At 42.6% G+C, this 24,474-nt stretch overlaps 1 protein-coding gene across 2 annotated transcripts in view; it reads left to right on the forward strand.

Annotated features, from left to right (window-relative positions):
- LOC139574817 (transforming growth factor-beta-induced protein ig-h3-like) overlaps window positions 1–22,554 on the forward strand; it is a 34,885-nt gene extending 12,331 nt beyond the window's left edge. Inside the window, exons 6-18 of one of the 2 annotated variants that reach the window (XM_071399729.1) lie at window positions 1,475–1,639; window positions 8,854–9,000; window positions 9,127–9,268; window positions 10,265–10,477; window positions 11,616–11,753; window positions 11,932–12,074; window positions 14,444–14,580; window positions 17,124–17,254; window positions 18,155–18,279; window positions 19,831–19,933; window positions 20,064–20,122; window positions 21,887–21,914; window positions 22,011–22,554. In XM_071399729.1, coding sequence (XP_071255830.1) covers window positions 1,475–1,639; window positions 8,854–9,000; window positions 9,127–9,268; window positions 10,265–10,477; window positions 11,616–11,753; window positions 11,932–12,074; window positions 14,444–14,580; window positions 17,124–17,254; window positions 18,155–18,279; window positions 19,831–19,933; window positions 20,064–20,122; window positions 21,887–21,914; window positions 22,011–22,072 — 1,593 coding nt within the window. In that variant the 3' untranslated portion in view covers window positions 22,073–22,554. The remainder of the gene's footprint in view (window positions 1–1,474; window positions 1,640–8,853; window positions 9,001–9,126; window positions 9,269–10,264; window positions 10,478–11,615; window positions 11,754–11,931; window positions 12,075–14,443; window positions 14,581–17,123; window positions 17,255–18,154; window positions 18,280–19,830; window positions 19,934–20,063; window positions 20,123–21,886; window positions 21,915–22,010) is intronic. The other variant, XM_071399730.1, reaches the window with a different exon arrangement.
- The last annotated feature ends 1,920 nt before the right edge of the window (window positions 22,555–24,474 follow it).

A 24,474-nucleotide genomic window follows, 5' to 3' on the forward strand; every position in this document is an offset into this window, starting at 1 on the left:
AAGGCGCCTCAACAAAGTACGGGGGAAAGTGCCTGAATACTGATGAAATTGTGTTATTTCAGTTTTTTTTTTTTATACATTTGCAAAAAAATCTAAAAACCTGTTTTTGCTTTGTCATTATTGGGTATTGTGTGTAGATTGATGAGGGGGGAAAGAACGTTTTAAACCATTTTAGAATAAGGCTGTAACGTAACAAAATGTGGAAAAAGTCAAGGTGTCTGAATACTTACCGAATGCACTGTATATACTGAACAAAATATAAACGCTACATGCAACAAAAGTTCATATAAGGAAATCTGTCAATTGAAATAAATTCATTAGGCCCTAATCTATGGATTTCACATGACTGAGAATACAGATATGCATCTGTTGGTCATAGATACCTTAAAAAAAAAATGTAGGGGCGTGGGTCAGAAAACCAGTCAGTATCTGGTGTGACCACCATTTGTCTCATGCAGCGTTACATCTCCTTCGCATACAGTTGATCAGGCTGTTGATTGTGGCCTGTGGAATGTTGTCCCACTCCTCTTCAATGGCTGTGCGAAGTTGCTGAATATGGGCAGGAACTGGAACATTCTGTCATACACGTCGATCCAGAGCATCCCAAACATGCTCAATGGGTGACATGTCTGGTGAGTATGCAGGCCATGGTTGAACTGGGACATTTTCAGCTTCCAGGAAATGTGTACAGATCCTTGCGACATGGGGCCGTGCATTATCATGCTAAAACATGAGGTGATGGCAGAGGATAAATGGCACAAAAATGGGCCTCAGGATCTCATCACGGTATCTCTGCGCATCCAAATTGCCATCGATAAAATGCAACTGTGTTCGTTGTACGTAGCTTATGCATGCCTATTCCATAACCCCACCTCCGCCATGGGGCACTCTGCTCACAACGTTGACATCATGAAACCGCTCGCCCACACGACACCATACACGTGGTCTGCTGTTGTGAGGTTGGTTGGACATACTGCCAAATTCTCTAAAACAACATTGGATCCGGCTTATGGTAGAGAAATTAACATTCAATTCTCTGGCAACAGCTCTGGTGGACATTCCTGCATTCAGCATACCAATTGCACTCTCCCTCAACTTGAGACATCTGTGGCATTTTGTTCTGTGACAAAACTGCACATTTTAGAGTGGCCTGTTATTGTCCCCAGCACAAGGTGCACCTGTGTAATGATCATGCTGTTTATTCAGCTTCTTGATATGCCACACTTGTCAGGTGGATGTATTATCTTGGCAAAGGAGAAATGCTCACGAACAGGGATGTAAACAAATTTGTGCACAACATTTGAGAGAAATAAACATTTTGTGCGTACGGAACATTTCTGGGATCTTTTATTTCAGCTCATGAAACATGGGACCAACACTTTACATGTTGTGTTTATATTTTTTGTTCAGTGTATATTGTTAGCTTGTGACTGATTGTTATTCTGATGAAAATATGACTCTGGTTTTTATGTAGGAAATCCTGGATGCTCTGGTGAGCAACGTGAATATTGAGCTGCTCAACGCACTCCACTACCACATGGTGAACCGCCGTTTGACCTCTGAGGACCTGAAGCATGGATCTGCCTTCCCCTCCATGTACCAAGACTTCAACGTTCACATCCACCACTACCCCAACGGAGTGAGTAGCATCTGTCCAATGTTAATGTTGCATTATATTGGAAGCACAGGCGGTTGGTTACACCTTAATTTGGGGAGGACGGGCTCATAGTAATGGCTGTAATGCTATTGACACATCAAACACAGGGTTTTCCATCTGTTTGATACCATTCCATTCACTTCATTTCGGTCAGCCATCCTGCCCTCACCAGCCTCTTGTGATTGGAAGGTATATGATGTTGTGACCTGGCCTGGGCCCAGATCTGTTTGTGCAATATGACCAAGCAAGTTGGAACCTCTAGAGCTTTAGATCAGTGGTTCTTAACCTTGTTGGAGGTACTGAACCCCACCAGTTTCATATGCGCATTCACCGAACCCTTCTTAATTGGAAAAATAAAATATAATTTTTTCAAATTCAAAACATAGGTATATATTTTACTGGTGCACAAAATGAACCATGCATCAACATCAACACCGTGTGTTCAAAGAACAAAATCATCAAAACATGATTTTCACACAAAAACATAATAATGAATATTTACTGCAAATCAGTAGCGCTGTTGCCTTTCAGAGACCAGTTCAGAAATGCGCGGCTTCACCTTGGCAAGTGTCATTGTCATTTTCGCAACAAAGTCTGTTCCTTTTCTTCGTTTTTATGTCCAGCATCCTCGAAAAGGATTGCTCGCAAAGATATGTTGTAACAAACGGTATGAAAATCTCCAGAGCTTTCTTAGCAATAACAGGGTACGTTACCATTTGTTGACACCAAAACGTTGAAAGCGTTGTGTTCTGAAGAGTTGCTGTTGAACCTGCCTCTGAATTTCAATGATTTCATCGAGGTATTCATCATTGACATCTGTTGTCTCAACACTAAACGTGAACGGCTGTCTCACCCATGCTGGATATGACTCTCTTGTAGGGAAGTATCCGTCGAGAGACTTTGCAAGCTCATCTAAGTGCGTGGAAATTGCTTGCTTCAGTTCCACGGGTACAGAAATGTCTCCGATTCCAGATACATCTTCGATCTTACTTACACAGTTGTCCAGCAGGGGAAAGTTTGCGAAGTTATCGTTCTCTGTTCGTCGTTTCCATAACGGTAGCTTTTTTTGAAAAGCCTTCAGGTTTTCCTCCGCTTCGATGATGTTGACTCCACCGCCCTGCATCTTTTGATTGAGATGATTGAGAGCTGCAAAGATATCAGCCATGTACGCTAAAATGAGAATGAACTCAGAATTTTTGAAGCAATCTGCATGACAATGTTGGTGCTCTTGCAAAAACAGGGCTAATTCCACATGCACGGCAAAAACATGATTCAGCACCTGTCCCCGGGATAACCACCGAACGTTAGAATGGTACAGAAGTACCTCGAATTCAGAGCCCATTTCTTTACACAGCTCACTGAAGATGCGGTGCCTCAGAGCACTAGTTCGCACATAGTTCACGCATTCCACTACAATTTTTAATACTTCTGCCAGTTTTGGAGGCAAGGTTTTTGTTGCCAACGCATGCCTGTGCAGAATACAATGCGTAACAATGATGTGTGGTGCATCGGCTTTCACTAGCGCACCAAAACGAGACTTTCTTCCCAGCATGACTGGAGCTCCGTCCGAACAAACTGCAGAAACCATATCCCACGAAAGATTGTTGTCTTTGAAGAAGTCATCCACAAGTTTCTTCACATCGGCTGCCTTAGTTGTTGTTGTAAGAGGCTTACAAAATAAAACATCTTCCTTTATCACGTCGTCTTTCACATAGCGCACGAATACAGCAAGCTGGCTTAGATTGGAAACGTCTGTGGTCTCGTTGAGTTGAAGGCTGAATTTTGCCTCTTTTCCCAGGATGATATTCGCCATCTTCAACACAGCTGGTTTTATGAGTGTTTCACCAATGGTGTGTGGTTTGCCCTGCTTTGCGATCAGGTAAGCAACTTCGTACGATGCTGTGAGGATCGGTTTGTTGATGGGTACAAAGCCGAGAACAGGCAGAGTAGCCTTTTCATCGAATCTGGCTCTCTTCACCTTGAATTCAGCGAGCGTTGTGTTCTTGTATTTTCCATCTCCATGCAGCTTAAGGAAGTGTTCTCTTAGTTTTGCCGGTGCTAGACTAGAATTGCTCAACTTGGCATTGCAAATCATGCAGTTAGGACGCTGACTCCCATCACGTTCCGTTATACATGTGAATCCATATTGTACATATTCGTCCGACCACTTTCTTTTTTTGCTCGACATAGTAAGTATGAAGGGATTAAAATATTAAGAAAGAAATCACAAGACGTACCATCACGACAGTCACAAGTCGACTACTGAGCGCACCAAATTCCCTGCAGCACAGATAGGCCAAGCGATGTAGCGTGATCACCTGCAGCCAATGATGGCCAAGCGGGGCGTGTCATCACGAATCATTTTTATTTATTTATTTTTTATTTAACCTTTATTTAACCAGGTAGGCAAATTGAGAACACGTTCTCATTTACAATTGCGACCTGGCCAAGATAAAGCAAAGCAGTTCGACACATACAACAACACATAGTTACACATGGAGTAAAACAAACATATAGTCAATAATACAGTGAAAAAAAAATAAGTCTATATACAATGTGAGCAAGTGAGGTGAGATAAGGGAGGTGAAGGCAAACAAATATATGTATAAATAAATAAAATAAATAAATAAAAATATAAAAGGCCATGGAGGTGAAGTGAATACAACACAGCAAGTAAAATAAAACTAAAAAAAAACCCTGGAATGGTTGGTTTGCAGCGGAAGAAAGTGCAAAGTAGAGACAGAAAATAATGGGGTGCAAAGGAGCAAAATAAATTAATAAAATAAATACAGTAGGTAAAGAGGTAGTTGTTTGGGCTAAATTGTAGATGGGTTATGTACAGGTGCAGTAATCTATGAGCTGCTCTGACAGCTGGTGCTTAAAGCTAGTGAGGGAGATAGGTGTTTCCAATTTCAGAGATTTTTGTAGTTCGTTCCAGTCATTGGCAGCAGAGAACTGGAAGGAGAGGCGTCCAAAGGAAGAATTGGTTTTGGGGGTGACTAGAGAGATATACCTGCTGGAGCGCGTGCTACAGATAGGTGCTGCTATGGTGACCAGCGAGCAGAGATAAGGGGGGACTTTACCTAGCAGGGTCTTGTAGATGACCTGGAACCAGTGGGTTTGGCGACGAGTATGAAGCGAGGGCCAGCCAACGAGAGTGTACAGGTCGCAGTGGTGGGTAGTATATGGGGCTTTGGTGACAAAACGGATGGCACTGTGATAGACTGCATCCAATTTATTGAGTAGGGTTTTGGAGGCTATTTTGTAAATGACATCACCGAAGTCGAGGATTGGTAGGATGGTCAGTTTTACAAGGGTATGTTTGGCAGCATGAGTAAAGGATGCTTTGTTGCGGAATAGGAAGCCAATTCTAGATTTGACTTTGGATTGGAGATGTTTGATGTGAGTCTGGAAGGAGAGTTTACAGTCTAACCAGACACCTAGGTATTTGTAGTTGTCCACATATTCTAAGTCAGAACCGTCCAAAGTAGTGATGTTGGACAGGCGGGCAGGGGCAGGCAGCGATCGGTTGAAGAGCATGCATTTGGTTTTACTTGTATTTAAGAGCAGTTGGAGGCCACGGAAGGAGAGTTGTATGGCATTGAAGCTCGCCTGGAGAGTTGTTAACACAGTGTCAAAAGAAGGGCCAGAAGTATACAGAATAGTGTCGTCTGCGTAGAGGTGGATCAGAGAATCACCAGCAGCAAGAGCGACATCATTGATGTATACAGAGAAGAGAGTCGGTCCAAGAATTGAACCCTGTGGCACCCCCATAGAGACTGCCAGAGGCCCGGACAACAGACCCTCCGATTTGACACACTGAACTCGATCAGAGAAGTAGTTGGTGAACCAGGCGAGGCAATCATTAGAGAAACCAAGGCTGTCGAGTCTGCCAATGAGGATGTGGTGATTGACAGAGTCAAAAGCCTTGGCCAGGTCAATGAATACGGCTGCACAGTATTGTTTCCTATCGATGGCGGTTACGATGTCGTTTATGACCTTGAGCGTGGCTGAGGTGCACCCATGACCAGCTCTGAAACCAGATTGCATAGCGGAGAAGGTGTGGTGGGATTCGAAATGGTCGGTAATCTGTTTGTTGACTTGGCTTTCGAAGACCTTAGAAAGGCAGGGTAGGATAGATATAGGTCTGTAGCAGTTAGGGTCAAGGGTGTCCCCCCCTTTGAAGAGGGGGATAACCGCAGCTGCTTTCCAATCTTTGGGGATCTCGGACGACACGAAAGAGAGGTTGAAGAGGCTAGTAATAGGGGTGGCAACAATTTCAGCAGATAGTTTTAGAAAGAAAGGGTCCAGATTATCTAGCCCGGCTGATTTGTAAGGGTCCAGATTTTGCAGCTCATTTAGGACATCAGCTGACTGTATTTGGGAGAAAGAGAAATGGGGGAAGCTTGGGCGAGTAGCAGAGGGGAGGGCAGTGCTGTTGTCCGGGGTAGGGGCAGCCAGATGGAAAGCATGGCCAGCCGTGGAAAAATGCTTATTGAAATTCTCAATTATAGTGGATTTGTCGGTGGTGACAGTGTTTCCTATCTTCAGAGCGGTTGGAAGCTGGGAGGAGGTGTTCTTATTCTCCATGGACTTTACGGTGTCCCAGAACTTTTTTGAATTTGTGTTGCAGGAAGCAAATTTCTGCTTGAAAAAGCTAGCCTTGGCTGTTCTAACTGCCTGTGTATATTGGTTTCTGGCTTCCCTGAAAAGTTGCATATCACGGGGGCTGTTCGATGCTAATGCAGAACGCCATAGGATGTTTTTCTGTTGGTTAAGGGCAGTCAGGTCAGGAGAGAACCAAGGGCTATATCTGTTCCTGGTTCTAAATTTCTTGAATGGGGCATGCTTATTCAAGATGGTGAGGAAGGCATTTTTAAAAAATGACCAGGCATCCTCTACTGACGGGATGAGATCGATATCCTTCCAGGATACCCCGGCCAGGTCGATTAGAAAGGCCTGCTCGCTGAAGTGTTTCAGGGAGCGTTTGACAGTGATGAGTGGAGGTCGTTTGACCGCTGACCCATTACGGATACAGGCAATGAGGCAGTGATCGCTGAGATCTTGGTTGAAAACAGCAGAGGTGTATTTGGAGGGCAAGTTTGTTAGGATGATATCTATGAGGGTACCCGAGTTTACGGAATTGGGGTGGTACCTGGTAGGTTCATTGATAATTTGTGTGAGATTGAGGGCATCAAGCTTAGATTGTAGGGTGGCTGGGGTTTTGAGCATGTTCAAATTTAGGTCGCCTAGCAGCACGAACTCTGAAGATAGATGGGGGGCAATCAGTTCACATATAGTGTCCAGAGCACAGCTGGGGGCAGAGGGTGGTCTATAGCAGGCGGCAACGGTGAGAGACTTGTTTTTAGAGAGGTGGATTTTTAAAAGTAGAAGTTCAAATTGTTTGGGAACAGACCTGGATAGTAAGACAGAACTCTGCAGGCAGTCTTTGCAGTAGATTGCAACACCGCCCCCTTTGGCCGTTCTATCTTGTCTGAAAATCTTGTAATTGGGGATGAAAATATCTGAGTTTTTGGTGGTCTTTCTAAGCCAGGATTCAGACACGGCTAAAACATCCGGGTTGGCAGAGTGTGCTAAAGCAGTGAACAAAACAAACTTAGGGAGGAGGCTTCTAATGTTAACATGCATGAAGCCAAGGCTATTACGGTTACAGAAGTCATCAAAAGAGAGCGCCTGGGGAATAGGAGTGGAGCCAGGTACTGCAGGGCCTGGATTCACCTCTACATCACCAGAGGAACAGAGGAGGAGTAGGATAAGGGTACGGCTAAAAGCTATGAGAATTGGTCGCCTAGAGCTACTGGAGCAGAGAGTAAGAGGAGGTTTCTGGGGGCGATAAAATAGTTTAAAGGAATAATGTACAGACAAAGGTATGGTAGGATGTGAATACAGTGGAGGTAGACCTAGGTATTGAGTGATGATGAGAGAGATATTGTCTCTAGAAACATCATTGAAACCAGGTGATGTCATCGCATATGTGGGTGGTGGAACTGAGAGGTTGGATATGGTATAGTGAACAGGGCTAGAATCTCTACAGTGAAATAAGCCAATAAACATTAACCAGAACAGCAATGGACAAGGCATATTTACATTAAGGAGAGGCATGCTTAATCGGGTGATCAATAAGGGTCCAGTGAGTAGAGGTTGGTTGGGGTCGTGGCGATCCAGACAGCTGGCCGGGTATGTGGCTCTCGGTAGCAGCATGGGATGGAGGTCTGTTTGTAGATACCTCGTGCGTTTCCGTCGGTAAGTTAGTGGGGTTCCGTGTAGTGGGGTTCCGTGTGGAAGAGGGGATCAATCCAAATTGGCAGAATAGATATAGTGACCCAAGGAGAAAAAAAATAAATAAAAAATAAAAATAAAAATAAATAATAGTTGTCCGGTATGCTTATTCAGGTAGCAGCCGATAAGACAGCTAACGATTAGCGGGCCTCAGGTGAGCGTTCAGGTAACGTCGGGACGGAGGTGCCAGTTGGATAAATCCCTCGGGCAGATAACGTCGGCAGTCAGACGTGAAGGCCCGGTGGGGTTCCGTATCTGCAGCAGCAACAAAAGAAACGTGTCCGGATGGTGATGGAACTCCTCAGCTGGCTAGCTCCAGGATGATTTGAGTATGCTCCGGGGTCGACGTAAGCCAATCGTCACACGGTTTGCAGCTAGCTAGCTGCGAAGTCAAGGTGCAAGTGACCAGAGCCTGCGGCTGGAATCCGGGGAAACTGAGAGAGAAGAAAAGTCCCGGAATGCTCCGGTCCGAGTCGCGTTGCACAAAAGTGCCGGTAGATTATCGAGCTAGAGGAATAGCTGATGACCACAACACGAGGGCAGCTGAAAACCAACGCTAGCCAGCAAACCGGCTAATTTCGGGGCAGCTACAGATTAGCTTCTGGCTAGCTATCGGAGTAGCTACTGGTTAGCTTTCAGGCTAGCTTCTGAATTATCATATGAGTCGGATGTGTGTCTTGACCTCCGCCGAACCCCTGAGACTGACTCACCGAACCCCTGGGGTTCGATCGAACCCAGGTTAAGAACCACTGCTCTAGAGAGACAGCTCAATGACAAAAAGACACATGAACAGACATTTCGTCGTCTAAAAATCTTAATTTTTCAAACGGTCACGTTGACCATCGATCGAAAGACAGCTGAACAGAAGATCACAACATGTTCTCTCGTCATTGCAGATTGTAACAGTGAACTGTGCTCGTCTGGTGAAAACAGACCAGCATGCGACCAACGGGATCGTGCACGTCGTGGACAGAGTCATCACCGCGGTTACCAACAACGTGCACACTTTCATCGACACCGATGATGATCTGGAGACTCTTCGTGTAAGTAAACGACTTTAACAGTTTGTCACTTCATCCATTCATCCATTCATTCATACAGAACTCTCTTACCATTTTATACATGTTGAACTTATGATATGATTCAGTTTGTGATTCTATGTTTTTTAGACTGCTGTTGCTGCTGCTGGTCTGACCCAAATGCTGGAGAGCGATGGTCACTACACGGTGTTCGCTCCAACCAATGAAGCCTTTGAGAAGATCCCCACTGAAATGCTCAACAGGATCCTGGGAGACCCCGTGGCTCTGAGAGGTGAATCCAAAGGACAGTTGGATATAGAACGGAGAGATAGATATTGGATATAGAACGGGGAGATAGATATTGGATATAGAACGGAGAGATAGATATTGGATATAGAACAGGGAGATAGATATTGGATATAGAACGGGGAGATAGATATTGGATATAGAACAGGGAGATAGATATTGGATATAGAACGGGGAGATAGATATTGGATATAGAACGGGGAGATAAATATTGGATATAGAACGGGGAGATAGATATTGGATATAGAACGGGGAGATAGATATTGGATATAGAACGGGGAGATAGATATTGGATATAGAACGGGGAGATAGATATTGGATATAGAACGGGGAGATAGATATTGGATATAGAACAGGGAGATAGATATTGGATATAGAACGGGGAGATAGATATTGGATATAGAACGGGGAGATAGATATCGGATATAGAACAGGGAGATAGATATTGGATATAGAACAGGGAGATAGATATTGGATATAGAACGGGGAGATAGATATTGGATATAGAACAGGGAGATAGATATTGGATATAGAACAGGGAGATAGATATTGGATATAGAACGGGGAGATAGATATTGGATATAGAACGGAGAGATAGATATTGGATATAGAACGGAGAGATAGATATTGGATATAGAACGGAGAGATAGATATTGGATATAGAACAGGGAGATAGATATTGGATATAGAACGGAGAGATAGATATTGGATATAGAACAGGGAGATAGATATTGGATATAGAACGGAGAGATAGATATTGGATATAGAACGGGGAGATAGATATTGGATATAGAACGGAGAGATAGATATTGGATATAGAACAGGGAGATAGATATTGGATATAGAACGGGGAGATAGATATTGGATATAGAACGGGGAGATAGATATTGGATATAGAACAGGGAGATAGATATTGGAGACGGAAACCCAATGACTTATTAACGTGAACTAAGTTCTACTTGTGTCTGAACTCTCCATCCAGACCTGCTGAACTACCACATCCTGAAGAGCATGCAGTGTGCAGAGTCCATCACATCTGGCAGTCCTCTGGAGACCCTACAGGGGACTGTTCTGGAGGTGGGCTGTGATGGGACTGACATGACCCTCAACGGGAAGGCCATCGTCCAGATGAAAGACCAGCTGGGGACCAACGGAGTCGTCCATTACATCAACGAGCTCCTCATCCCAGACTCAGGTATTCAAATCAGAGCCAGATCCTTAAGTTGAGAGTTGTTGCGTCAACGCCAAATATAAGGCTGTAATTCAAGCTATTGGACTTCTACCTTCTTTTATGAGATTATTAGTAATGGTGATTTAGTCTGAGAAGGTCTCTGACTGCCATAGGAGTTAAGAGTCTGAGAAGGTCTCTGACTGCCATAGGAGTTGAGAGTCTAGTCTGGAAGGTCTCTGACTGCCATAGGAGTTGAGAGTCTGAGAAGGTCTCTGACTGCCATAGGAGTTGAGAATCTGAGAAGGTCTCTGACTGCCATAGGACTTGAGAGTCTAGTCTGGAAGGTCTCTGACTGCCATAGGAGTTGAGAATCTGAGAAGGTCTCTGACTGCCATAGGAGTTGAGAATCTGAGAAGGTCTCTGACTGCCATAGGACTTGAGAGTCTAGTCTGGAAGGTCTCTGACTGCCATAAGAGTTGAGAGTCTGAGAAGGTCTCTGACTGCCATAGGACTTGAGAGTCTAGTCTGGAAGGTCTCTGACTGCCATAGGACTTGAGAGTCTGAGACGGTCTCTGACTGCCATAGGAGTTGAGAGTCTAGTCTGAGAAGATCTCTGACTGCCATAGGAGTTGAGAATCTGAGAAGGTCTCTGACTGCCGTAGGAGTTGAGAGTCTGAGAAGATCTCTGACTGCTATAGGAGTTGAGAGTCTAGCCTGAGAAGGTCCCTGACTGCCATAGGAGTTGAGAGTCTGGAAGGTCTCTGCCTGCCATAGGAGTTGAGAGTCTGAGAAGGTCTCTGACTGCCATAGGAGTTGAGAGTCTGAGAAGGTCTCTGACTGCCATAGGAGTTGAGAGTCTGAGAAGGTCTCTGACTGCCATAGGAGTTGAGAGTCTGAGAAGGTCTCTGACTGCCATAGGAGTTGAGAGTCTGAGAAGGTCTCTGACTGCCATAGGACTTGAGAGTCTAAGAAGGTCTCTGACTGCCATAGGACTTGAGAGTTTAGTATACGTGTGTCTGTATGGAATGCTACTGCAACGAATATAAAGTAGATTCAACTCAATGGTTCATGTTGAGACAAGACCTCAAGGCTACTTAATGAAGAGTCTTCTCTATCTCTGTTCAATGAGAAATGTTCATTTATGTACTGATCTCTTTTTAAGTTAAAACCTTGTTGGAACTGGCCCAGGGATCCGTCGTTACCACAGCGACCAAGCTGTTTGTTGATGCTGATCTTGGCTCCCACCTTTCTGGCTCAGAGGCTCTGACCATCCTGACCCCTCAGAATGAAGCTTTCAAAGGTAACATCGATCGATGGCGCTCTCTCCATCTTTTTCTCCCCCCCATCTCTATCTCTTTCTCTCTCCCTCTCTCGTTCTCTCTGTGTCTCTCTCTCTGTGCTAACAAACAGGAGTGACTTGAGCCATGATTCTTGAGCCATTTCATAAATCTGATAACTTCTGTATCTATTGTTAACAGAGGGTGTGACGATGACTGGTGAGCTGAAGAAGCTGTTGAAGAACCACATCCTGAAGGAGCAACTCTCTTCCAGTTTACTGTACCACAGACAAGAGCTGGAGACTCTGGGAGGAATCAAACTGAGAGTGTTGGTCTACCGTAACGTAAGTACCACAGATCAAATCCCTCTGGAGGACCTACAGCTGGCATCCGATGATACAGACGCCTCAGTGCAGATTGAGCTGATTTAGGAGATTTATCTAAAAGTAACTCTGAGCACAGTTGTTTTTCTGGAAAAAGACAATACTCTTCCTAAAGGTTAAAGGTTAACTCATTATGTAGATGACTCTTCCTAAAGGTTAACTCATTATGTAGATGAATCTCTTCCTAAAGGTTAAAGGTTAACTCATTATGTAGATGACTCTTCCTAAAGGTTAACGCATTATGTAGATGACTCTCTTCCTAAAGGTTAACTCATTATGTAGATGACTCTCTTCCTAAAGGTTAGCTCATTATGTAGATAACCTTTAACCTTTAGGAAGAGGGTAAACTCATTATGTAGATGACCCGCTTCCTAAAGGTTAACGGTTAACTCATTATGTAGATTACTCTCTTCCTAAAGGTTAAAGGTTAACTCATTACGTAGATGACCCTCTTCCTAAAGGTTAAAGGTTAACTCATTATGTAGATGACTCTCTTCCTAAAGGTTAACTCATTATGTAGATTACCCTCTTCCTAAAGGTTAAAGGTTAACTCATTATGTAGATTACTCTCTTCCTAAATGTTAAAGGTTAACTGATTATGTAGATTACTCTCTTCCTAAAGGTTAACTCATTATGTAGATGACTCTCTTCCTAAAGGTTAACTCATTATGTAGATTACCCGCTTCCTAAAGGTTAACTCATTATGTAGATTACCCTCTTACTAAAGGTTAAAGGTTAACTCATTATGTAGATTACCCTCTTCCTAAAGGTTAAAGGTTAACTCATTATGTAGATGACTCTCTTCCTAAAGGTTAACTCATTATGTAGATTACCCAAAATACACTATACCAAATTATACAAAGCATGATTGTGCTGTTTTCATATTAACAATGAACAGTTTCTGGCTGGTCAATTCTCCAAATGAGTCAGGGAAGTAGGCCTAATACGTGAAGTTATAACCCCGGAAACAGGTGTTGATCCAATGACACGAGAGAGTCCCTCTACACATCCTCCTACTGTAGAATAGTTATCCAGAATGTTGTTTCACACCGTTTTTCACAGCTCTGCTCTGTTCTCTCCTGGGTGGCAGAGGAACGTTGTTCCGGCAGCAGTTCTCACATTTCTGCTTTGCAATGGGATTTCCAGACGACCACAAGAACCTTTTTTTCCAGAGAGAGAGAGGGACCACTTGTGAGCCATCGGTTCAGAGTGAAGGGAAGACAGGAAGGGAGCCATGTGTCAGGCTATGTCCCAAATGGCACCCTATTACCTATATAGTGCACTACTATTGACCAGGGCGCATGGAGTTCAGGGCCCATAGGGCTCTGGTCAAAAGGAATGCACCTGCTGTCTCTAACTCTGAATGATCGGCTATGAAAATCCAACTGACATTTACTCCTGATGTGCTGACCTGTTGCACCCTCGACAACCACTGTGATTATTATTATTTGCTGGTCATCTATGAACGTTTGAACATCTTGGCCATGTACTGTTATAATCTCCACCCGGCACAGCCAGAAGAAGACTGGCCACCTCTCATAGCCTGGTTCCTCTCTAGGTTTCTTCCTAGGTTCTGGCCTTTCTAGGGAGTTTTTCCTAGCCACCGTGCTTCTACACCTGCATTGCTTGCTGTTTGGGGTTTTAGACTGGGTTTCTGTACAGCACTTTGTGACAGCTGATGTAAGAAGGGCTTTATAAATACATTTGATTGATTGATTGAGGTAATGGGATGCCATTTGGGATGCAATCATGGTGATGGGTGGAGCAAACATTACTCTAACCTCTGTCTGTTCCCACCTCTCTCTCTCTCTCTCTCTGTTCCTCTCTCTCTGTCTGTTCCCCTCTCTCTCTGTCTGTTCCTCTCTCTCTGTCTGTTCCTCTCTCTCTGTCTGTTCCTCTCTCTCTGTCTGTTCCTCTCTCTCTGTCTGTTCCTCTCTCTCTGTCTGTTCCTCTCTCTCTGTCTGTTCCCCTCTCTCTCTGTCTGTTCCCCTCTCTCTCTGTCTGTTCCCCTCTCTCTCTCTGTCTGTTCCCCTCTCTCTCTGTCTGTTCCCCTCTCTCTCTGTCTGTTCCCCTCTCTCTCTGTCTGTTCCCCTCTCTCTCTCTCTCTCTCTCTTTGTCTGTTCCCCTCTCTCTCTCTCTCTTTGTCTGTTCCCCCCTCTCTCTCTCTCTCTTTGTCTGTTCCCCCCTCTATCTCTCTCTCTTTGTCTGTTCCCCCCTCTATCTCTCTCTCTTTGTCTGTTCCCCCCTCTCTCTCTGTCTGTTTCTCTCTGTCTGTTCCTCTCTCTCTCACTCTCTCTGTTCCCTTCTCTCTCTGTGTATTTTAATAACAGAGCCTGTGCATAGAGAACTCCTGTATCGCTGCCCACGACAAGACTGGACGTTTTGGCAGCATGTTCACAGTCGACAAGGTCCTGACTCCCCCAATGGGCACCATCATGGATGTCCTGAAGGCTGATGACCGATTCAGGTGAGAGTCAATGAATCAATGAATGAATCAGTGAATGATTCAATGGAAAGGCTTACCAAGGTTGTCCTTAATAATATCTTGAGGCAATATGATTCAATTTCAGAAGAACAAGAACAGACATGTAGCATATGCACAAAAGAGGGCACACTGTAAAAATAAAAAGTCTCACAACACCATGATTGTGTAATGAAAACGTGACAAGTAGTACACCTAAACTGAAATCTGGTGTTTGAATGTAAACCCAATGTAAATGGTATGATACACATCATAGATTTTACTCTGAAACACCCAAAGTGGTTCTTCAACCTGAATATTGTTAATTTTACGAAAGTGTTGTGAAAACACTTTTTGGGGGTGTTTCAGTGAGTAAAAGGCAACATCAGAACACGGAAAGTTCACATACAATCAGTTTAGAAATGCAAATGGTTTATAGTCTAAATATTGATTGATGGAGGAGGCCTATGGGGAATAGTTTTTTCCACCTTTATTTTTTCAATGCTTTATTTAGACAGATTAGAAACAGGAGGGGCATTACGGTGGTACATTTCCTCTGAATTTTACCCACCCAATCACACAGCCACACTATTAGAAATTATTCTGGGGTTAATTGAAATTAACACACACACAAAAAAAACATATACTTAATCAAAATGAATGCAAGTCGTGCTAAACCTGTTGTCTAAAGGTAACGCCCTCGGATTAGAGACGTCATTCCTCTCCCGACCGAAGACCCAAGTTAAATTCCCTGTTCCAACCCTTCAGTTTGTCTCTCCCAGCTATCTGTAATCACCTGTTCCAACCCTTCAGTCTGTTTCTCCCATCTATCTGTAATCACCTGTTCCAACCCTTCAGTCTGTTTCTCCCACCTATCTGTAATCACCTGTTCCAACCCTTCAGTCTGTTTCTCCCATCTATCTGTAATCACCTGTTCCAACCCTTCAGTCTGTTTCTCCCAGCTATCTGTAATCACCTGTTCCAACCCTTCAGTCTGTTTCTCCCACCTATCTGTAATCACCTGTTCCAACCCTTCAGTCTGTTTTTCCCAGCTATCTGTAATCACCTGTTCCAACCCTTCAGTCTGTTTTTCCCAGCTATCTGTAATCACCTGTTCCAACCCTTCAGTCTGTTTCTCCCATCTATCTGTAATCACCTGTTCCAACCCTTCAGTCTGTTTCTCCCAGCTATCTGTATCCCCTTTGTCATTTCATAACGGTCTATTTTTAATGTATGCTAGTCGTTTCAATGAGTTGTTCATTTCAATTTACCAAAATAATGTAAAAATTTATCAAACTTAATATGTTGTTAAAAACGTAAGTATCTTTCATGAGTATAACCAACGAGAGAAAATTGAGTGATTGAACTCATTGGAAGTCTTTGGTTTTAACCACATTGCATTTCCTTGTCTTGCCACGTGATTCTGTTTTTAGAGGATTGTGGGTTATAATTTTTTTTGTTGACTTTTTCATTCTTTCACACAATGTTGTATGAATGTTTTGAAGAAAGAAACTTATATTTCTAAATTAGTATTAAGCTTGTTGTGCCATGAGGTGTAATGGATCATGATGAACGCACATCGAAACCGTCAGACAAATTGACGTTCAATGAGCACAGCACCCATTCCCACATTCATGGTTGTCAATGGAAGAGGCAAGTGCAGAATCCTCACGTCTTGCAGTTTTACATCCAGTTAGTGCTGGTGGTTTGAACACTACGCTTGACAATGCCTGCCAAACCGGTATAAAATGGCAAATGATCAAATACATAAAACAATGTTACCATTAAGACACCAGACAAAGGGATTTAATTCTGCATTAGACAGGATTCAAAACATCATAATAGTGTTTAGAAGCTTTAGAGAGAGGAAACGACACCAAAAGAGACGGTATCTAATTCTGCACTGAACAGGACACGAAACACCAAAATAGTGTTTTCAATCTTTTTCGGTTAGTGCTCCCAGTCCCTGGCAAGGTGTTGCACAACACTTGATTAAGTTGTGTTACGACACACCATGTCATGTTTCAGAACATCTCAGGATGATGTGTTTCAATACTCCATCAATGTGAAAAGTTTTGTCTCCTTCAAGTTGGTGGCAGCTCAGTTGCCACTGGTTTTGGTGTTACAATACACTTCATTTTAACAGTGTAGCTTCTGCCTACGTAGTACAACGTGTGTTCTTCTTCTGTAGCTATAGCCCCCAAGCGTCTTAATGGTTTTTCCAGAACTGAAAGGCTCAAAGGCAATATGCTGCTTCATTTCCACCCACGTTCAGAGACCTGGTTCTTTTTCCGTTTACTCTGTATGTTTTCACTACCATTGATCTGTTCTGTTCTTCCATGATTCAACTGATACATGTTTGGTATATTTGGCACATCAGAAACCACAACTCTTCGATGTGGTAAAAAACTTTCCTATTAGTCAACTCAAGTCCTCTTTCTTCCTCTGAAGATGTTTTTAGCAAACTGTGTGTGTTGGAAATCAGTCAGCTGTTTCTTTGTTGCTCTGTGGGTGGTCTTTCTAAGTGTGTGTTCCCTTCTTTTTCCCAGTCTGTTGGTCGGTGCCATCCAGACGGCTGGCATGACAGAGCTGATGAACCAGGCCGGTCCTCATACCGTGTTCGCTCTCACCAACGATGCTTTCAGCGCCTTGCCAAAGGCTGACCTCAACAAACTCATGGGTAAGGACATGCCCTGGCTCCAGACATTCTAGTTTTTCTAGAACAAAGCCAGTCTCAAACGAGAACACAGGGTTGAGGTCTGGTAATGTAAGACTAGGATAATTATAACAGATTATAATTGTCATATGTGCTCTATCACATGTATGTTGTGTATGTAGTGTATGTCATATGTAGTGTATTTGGGTGACTGGCATCCTGCCTTACAAACAACCAGACTGTGAACAGGTTTCACATGACTGGCTTTGCAAAACACTGTACTTTTCCAGCAAAGAAAAATCAATGGCACCAAGGACAATCTGATTTGTCCCACAGTGAGAATATATTCGGCAGACAGACAGAACTATTTGAATGAACCTAATAACCCATCTACACCCAGGAAATGATGACATGGTAGAATGCATCTTGGATGCTAGCACACGTATGAATGCCAAACAGCTGTGGTTAACAGGAGAACAGTTGTTCAGTTACAGTATGACCTACCTACAGTATACTGCAGCTACAATTACTGTTGTTTGGGTATATAAAATAATGTATAATGAATAAACACTGCCGTTTGTTAAAAGATTGCCGAACTGTTTTGCAACAACACCTGTTTAGATGAGCAGGACACGTTTAGACAAATAGAATCATGTTCAATGACTTCATGTTCAATGACTTCATGTTCAATGACTTCATGTTCAATGACTTGAGAATGTAGCTGTAATGCTAAAGTTATGCCAAGTACCTTAACTCATCAGTTCCATGTTCTGCAACCAATTCCTTTTCACTTTTTAAGCATTCATTCTTCAGCAGTGTTTTAATGCAGACTGGTAGTTTTCCTAATTCCTCAGTTTGTAAACGTCTCGACCATAGAGATACAACATGATCCGGTAGGTGTTCTGATATCAGCTTGTTGTCTAGGCAACCCCCAGGAGCTGGCCGGTGTGTTGAAGTACCACATGGCTAAGGAGATTCTGGTCAGTGGAGGAGTGGGCTCCCATACCAGACTGAAGCCTCTGCAGGGAGACAAACTGGAGCTGAACATGGTACAGTAGGCCCTCATGACTGTTTGATCCTGGAACACACGATCCTAGAACACACGATCCTAGAACACACGATCATGGAACACACTATCCTGGAACACACGATCATGGAACACACTATCCTAGAACACACGATCATGGAATACACGATCCTAGAACACATGATCCTGAAACACACGATTCTAGAACACACGATCCTAGAACACACGATCCTAGAACACACGATCGTGGAACACATGATCCTGGAACACACAATTCTGGAACAATTTGATCCTGGAACAATTTGATCCAATAACATAATGTTTGATATTGATACTACTAACATGTGTACCACCAGTTCTACCAGTACTAACATGTAATAACAGTATGAACATGTACTAACATGATCCGAACTGAAAGGCTACTAACATCTACTGGTAGTACATGTTAGTACTGGTAGTACATGTAGTACTGGTAGTGCATGGTAGTACTGGTAGTGCATGGTAGTACTGGTAGTGCATGTTAGTACATGGTAGTACTGGTAGTACATGTTTGTACTGGTAGTACTGGTAGTACATGGTAGTACTGGTAGTACATGTTAGTACATGTTAGTACATGTTAGTACTGCTATAACATGTACTAACATGTAATAAGAGTACTAACATGTACTACCAGTTCTAACATGTGTACCACCAGTACTAACATGTACTAAAATATAGTAACAGTATGAACATGTACTAACATGTACTACCAGTACTACCAGTATTAACATGTATTAACATGTACTACCAGTATTAACATGTACTACCAGTGTTAACATGTACTACCAGTACAACCATGTACTACCAGTACAAACATGTACTACCAATACTACCAGTACAAACATGTACTACCAGTTTATGATACCAGTCTACTATTTATGATTTTGTTTTCAGTGGAGAAAATGTAACTTTTTTTATTGTGTACTTCTATGGCTTACATAATTTGTGCACAACGTATTGATATACAGTACCAGTCAGAAGTTTGGACACACCTACTCATTCAAGGGTTTTCTTTATTTTTACTATTTTCTACATTGTAGAATAATAGTGAAGACATCAAAACTATGAAATAACACATCATGTAGTAACCATAAAAGTGTTAAACAAATCAAAATCTATTTTATATTTGAGATTCTTAAAAGTAGCCACCCTTTGTCTTGATGACAGCTTTGCACACTCTTGGCGTTCTCTCAACCAGCTTCACCTGGAATACTTTTCGAACAGTCTTGTTGAGCACTTGTTGGCAGTGCTGAGCACTTGTTGGCTGCTTTTCCTTCACTCTGTGGTCCGACTCATCCCAAACCATCTCACATTGTAGTGTATGCCAATGTAGAAAATAAAGAAAAACCCTATTTTCTTTACTATGTAGAAAATAGTAAAAAATAAAGAAAGAAAAACCCTGGAATGAGTAGGTTTGTCTAAACTTTTGACTGGTACGGTACATTCTTTCAACATGACTTGATTGTCGTGAACCCCTATTATGAAAATATGAAGTATCACCTTATAAATGCCCTGTGTGTTTTTTCTCCTTCAGAGGAACCAGACCGTGTACATCAACAAGGTCCCAGTGGTTGAAGCCGACTTGATGGCCACCAATGGAGTTGTCCACGCTGTGGGAGCCATCATAAAGCCACTGTGTAAGAGCAATCGCTTTACTGTCCATAAATACTGAATAAACCATCTCACATTACTGTATTTTGGCATACTGTATTATCCTCCAATTTGTCATTCTAAACCTGTCTTGTTCTCTCTCTCCATCTCCTCCAGCTCCTAAGGTTGACAGGGAACAGGCTGATGACCCCATCAGGACTGCCTCTTCCATGAGAGTAAGACATTTATAGACAGTTAACTTATCATGTCTCTTTTGACTGATTTATTAGATGCCCGTCGTTGTAAATCTGCAGCTATGTGAATGTACATTATCTTAAAAGAGATTTGTTTTTGTAGATGTATATCTACAGTTGAAGTCGGGAAGTTTACATACACTTGGGTTGGAATCACTAAAACTCGTTTTTCAACCACTCCACAAATTTCTTGTTAACAAACTATAGTTTAGGCAAGTCGGTTAGGACATCTACTTTGTGCATGACACACGTAATTTTTCTAATAATTGTTTACAGACAGATTATTTCACTTATAATTCACTGTATCACAATTCCAGTGGGCCAGAAGTTTACATACACTAAGTTGACTGTGCCTTTAAACAGCTTGGAACATTCCCGAAAATTGTGTCAGGGCTTTAGAAGATTCTGATAGACTAATTGACATCGTTTGAGTCAATTGGAGGTCTACCTGTGGATGTATTTCAAGGCCTACCTTCAAACTCAGTGCCTCTTTGCTTGACATAGGAAAATCAAAAGAAATCAGCCAAGACCTCAGAAAAGAAATTGTAGACCTCCACAAGTCTGGTTCATCCTTGGGAGCAATTTCCAAATGCCTGAAGGTACCACGTTCATCTGTACAAACAATAGTACGCAAGTATAAATACCATGGGATCACGCAGCCATCATACCACTCAGGAAGGAGACGCGTTCTGTCTGCTAGAGATGAACGTACTATGGTGCGAAAAGTGCAAATCAATCACAGAACAACAGCAAAGGACCTTGTGAAGATGCTGGAGGAAACAGGTACAAAGGTATCTATATCCACAGTAAAACGAGTCCTATATCGACATAACCTGAAAGGCCACTCAGCAATGAAGAAGCCACTGCTCCAAAACCGCCATAAAAAAGCCAGACTCCGGTTTGCAACTGCACATGGGGACAAAGATCGTACTTTTTGGAGAAATGTCCTCTGGTCTGATGAAACAAAAATAGAACTGTTTGGCCATAATGACAATCTTTATGTTTGGAGGAAAAGGGGGGAGGCTTGCAAGCCGAAGAACACCATCCCAACCGTGAAGCACGGGGGTGGCAGCATCATGTTGTGGGGGTGCTTTGCTGCAGGAGGGACTGGTGCACTTCTCAAAATAGATGGCATCATGAGGGAGGAAAATTATGTGGATATATTGAAGCAACATCTCAAGACATCAGTCAGGAAGTTAAAGCTTGGTCGAAATGGGTCTTCCAAATGGACAATGACCCCAAGCATACTTCAAAGTTGTGGCAAAATGGCTTAAGGACAACAAAGTCAAGGTATTGGAGTGGCCATCACAAAGCCCTGACCTCAATCCTATAGAAAATTTGTGGGCAAAACTGAAAAAGTGTGTGCAAGCAAAGAGGCCTACAAACCTGAATCAGTTACATCAGCTCTGTCAGTAGGAATGGGCCAAAATTCACCCAACTTATTGTGGAAGCTTGTGGAAGGCTACCTGAAACGTTTGACCCAAGTTAAACAATTTAAAGGCAATGCTACCAAATACTAATTGAGTGTATGACCCACTGGGAATGTGATGAAATAAATCATTCTCTCTACTATTATTTTGACATTTCACATTACTTAAAATAAAGTGGTGATCCTAACTGACATAAGACAGGGAATTAGGATTAAACGTCAGGAATTGTGAAAAACTGAGTTTAAATGTATTTGGCTAAGGTGTATGTAAACTTCCGACTTCAACTGTAAATATTGTTGTATTCCTTTATTCACAGACGGACTCAAGAATCGGAGTCAAAAATGGTAAATATCCTTGGATCTCTCACAGTCTCGTGTGGTGCATTCCACAAAACAAACTACTGTTGAACTGGTGTTAAATGTTTTGATCTTCTGTTTCAGATGATCTCTTCCAGAAGGTCAGGAAAAGTATCTCCAGCAGAACGATGACTCGCATCCAGTAAATTAAGAGAAAAACATCAACATCAACACAAATCAGTGGATTGTTCCTTTTGTTTATGGAATATATTCTTATCTGGGGGAAAAAATAAATAAAATAGGAAGTCTAATGGATCTAATTTTGTCAAAGATGGTAAATATTAATCGATCTCTAGATGAAGACAGAGATGGGGTATGTTTTAGTGGAATATCTTGTATAATTGCTTTCATATACCAAAGACCGAAGATTTGAATTACTTGTCTATTGTCTTATGTGAAAAATGGACAACCAAAGCACAGCAACTAGCTATGACTACATATAGTGTAGTTTCATCAAAGTCTTTTGAATGTTCACATGTGACTTCTGTTTTTAAATGTAAACGCAGAGTGGATTTTCATGATAAATATATACTGTATTTTGTTTTGATATGATGTAGATGTAGCATGTTTGCATGTTTAGGCTGGAACGGAAAAGCTATTCGGGCGTACGCAAATAAGTTCTGATTCTCTTCGATTTTTTTTCATTTTTTTCATTAAACCTGTTGAAAACAATAATGCACCCTTAGTTATGTCACATGCTTTCCATTTGTAACACACTGTAGCAATATATTTATGTGTGGAAACCAAAGAGTAATGTCTGCACATCCCCCCCCCAAAAATTAAAATGTTCATTTTGTAGTTTGTTGGGATTTATTCAAGCTTTATCCATGACGACACCTAAGTGTTTCAAGATATCGGCACGGCACTTTTGTATATTATATCATATTATCTGCATCAAAAAATGGCATCCTATTCCCTTTTTAGTGTCCTACTTTTGACCATTTTTTTTTTTTTTTTTTTATTTCACCTTTATTTAACCAGGTAGGCTAGTTGAGAACAAGTTCTCATTTGCAACTGCGACCTGGCCAAGATAAAGCATAGCAGTGTGAACAGACAACACAGAGTTACACATGGAGTAAACAATAAACAAGTCAATAACATGGTAGAAAAAAAAAAGAAAAAAAAAAAAAAGAGAATCTATATACAATGTGTGCAAAAGGCATGAGGTAGGCAATAAATCGAATAATTACAATTTAGCAGATTAACACTGGAGTGATAAATCATCAGATGATCATGTGCAAGAAGAGATACTGGTGTGCAGAAAAGTAAATAAATAAAAGCAGTATGGGGGGTGAGGTAGGTAAATTGGGTGGGTAGTTTACAGATGGACTATGTACAGCTGCAGCGATCGGTTAGCTGCTCGGATAGCAGATTTTTAAAGTTGTTGAGGGAGATAAAAGTCTCCAACTTCAGAGATTTTTGCAATTCGTTCCAGTCGCAGGCAGCAGAGAACTGGAAGGAAAGGCGTCCAAATGAGGTTTTGGCTTTAGGGATGATCAGTGAGATACACCTGCTGGAGCGCGTGCTGCGGGTGGGTGTAGCCATCGTGACCAGTGAACTGAGATAAGGCGGCACTTTACCTAGCATAGCCTTGTAGATGACCTGGAGCCAGTGGGTCTGACGACGAACATGTAGCGAGGGCCAGCCGACTAGGGCATACAGGTCGCAGTGGTGGGTCGTATAAGGTGCTTTAGTAACAAAACGAATGGCACTGTGATAAACTGCATCCAGTTTGCTGAGTAGAGTATTGGAAGCTATTTTGTAGATGACATCGCCGAAGTCGAGGATCGGTAGGATAGTCAGTTTTACTAGGGTAAGTTTGGCGGCGTGAGTGAAGGAGGCTTTGTTGCGGAATAGAAAGCCGATTCTTGATTTGATTTTGGATTGGAGATGTTTGATATGAGTCTGGAAGGAGAGTTTGCAGTCTAGCCAGACACCTAGGTACTTATAGATGTCCACATATTCTAGGTCGGAACCGTCCAGGGTGGTGATGCTAGTCGGGCGTGCGGGTGCAGGCAGCGAACGGTTGAAAAGCATGCATTTGGTTTTACTAGCGTTTAAGAGCAGTTGGAGGCCACGGAAGGAGTGTTGTATGGCATTGAAGCTCGTTTGGAGGTTAGATAGCACAGTGTCCAAGGAAGGGCCGGAAGTATATAGAATGGTGTCGTCTGCGTAGAGGTGGATCAGGGAATCGCCCGCAGCAAGAGCAACATCATTGATGTATACAGAGAAAAGAGTCGGCCCGAGAATTGAACCCTGTGGTACCCCCATAGAGACTGCCAGAGGACCGGACAACATGCCCTCCGATTTGACACACTGAACTCTGTCTGCAAAGTAGTTGGTGAACCAGGCAAGGCAGTCATTAGAAAAACCGAGGCTACTGAGTCTGCCGATAAGAATATGGTGATTGACAGAGTCGAAAGCCTTGGCCAGGTCGATGAAGACGGCTGCACAGTAATGTCTTTTATCGATGGCGGTTATGATATCGTTTAGTACCTTGAGCGTGGCTGAGGTGCACCCGTGACCGGCTCGGAAACCGGATTGCACA

Source organism: Salvelinus alpinus, chromosome 4 (assembly GCF_045679555.1).
Source record: "Salvelinus alpinus chromosome 4, SLU_Salpinus.1, whole genome shotgun sequence".
Lineage (NCBI taxonomy): Eukaryota > Metazoa > Chordata > Actinopteri > Salmoniformes > Salmonidae > Salvelinus > Salvelinus alpinus.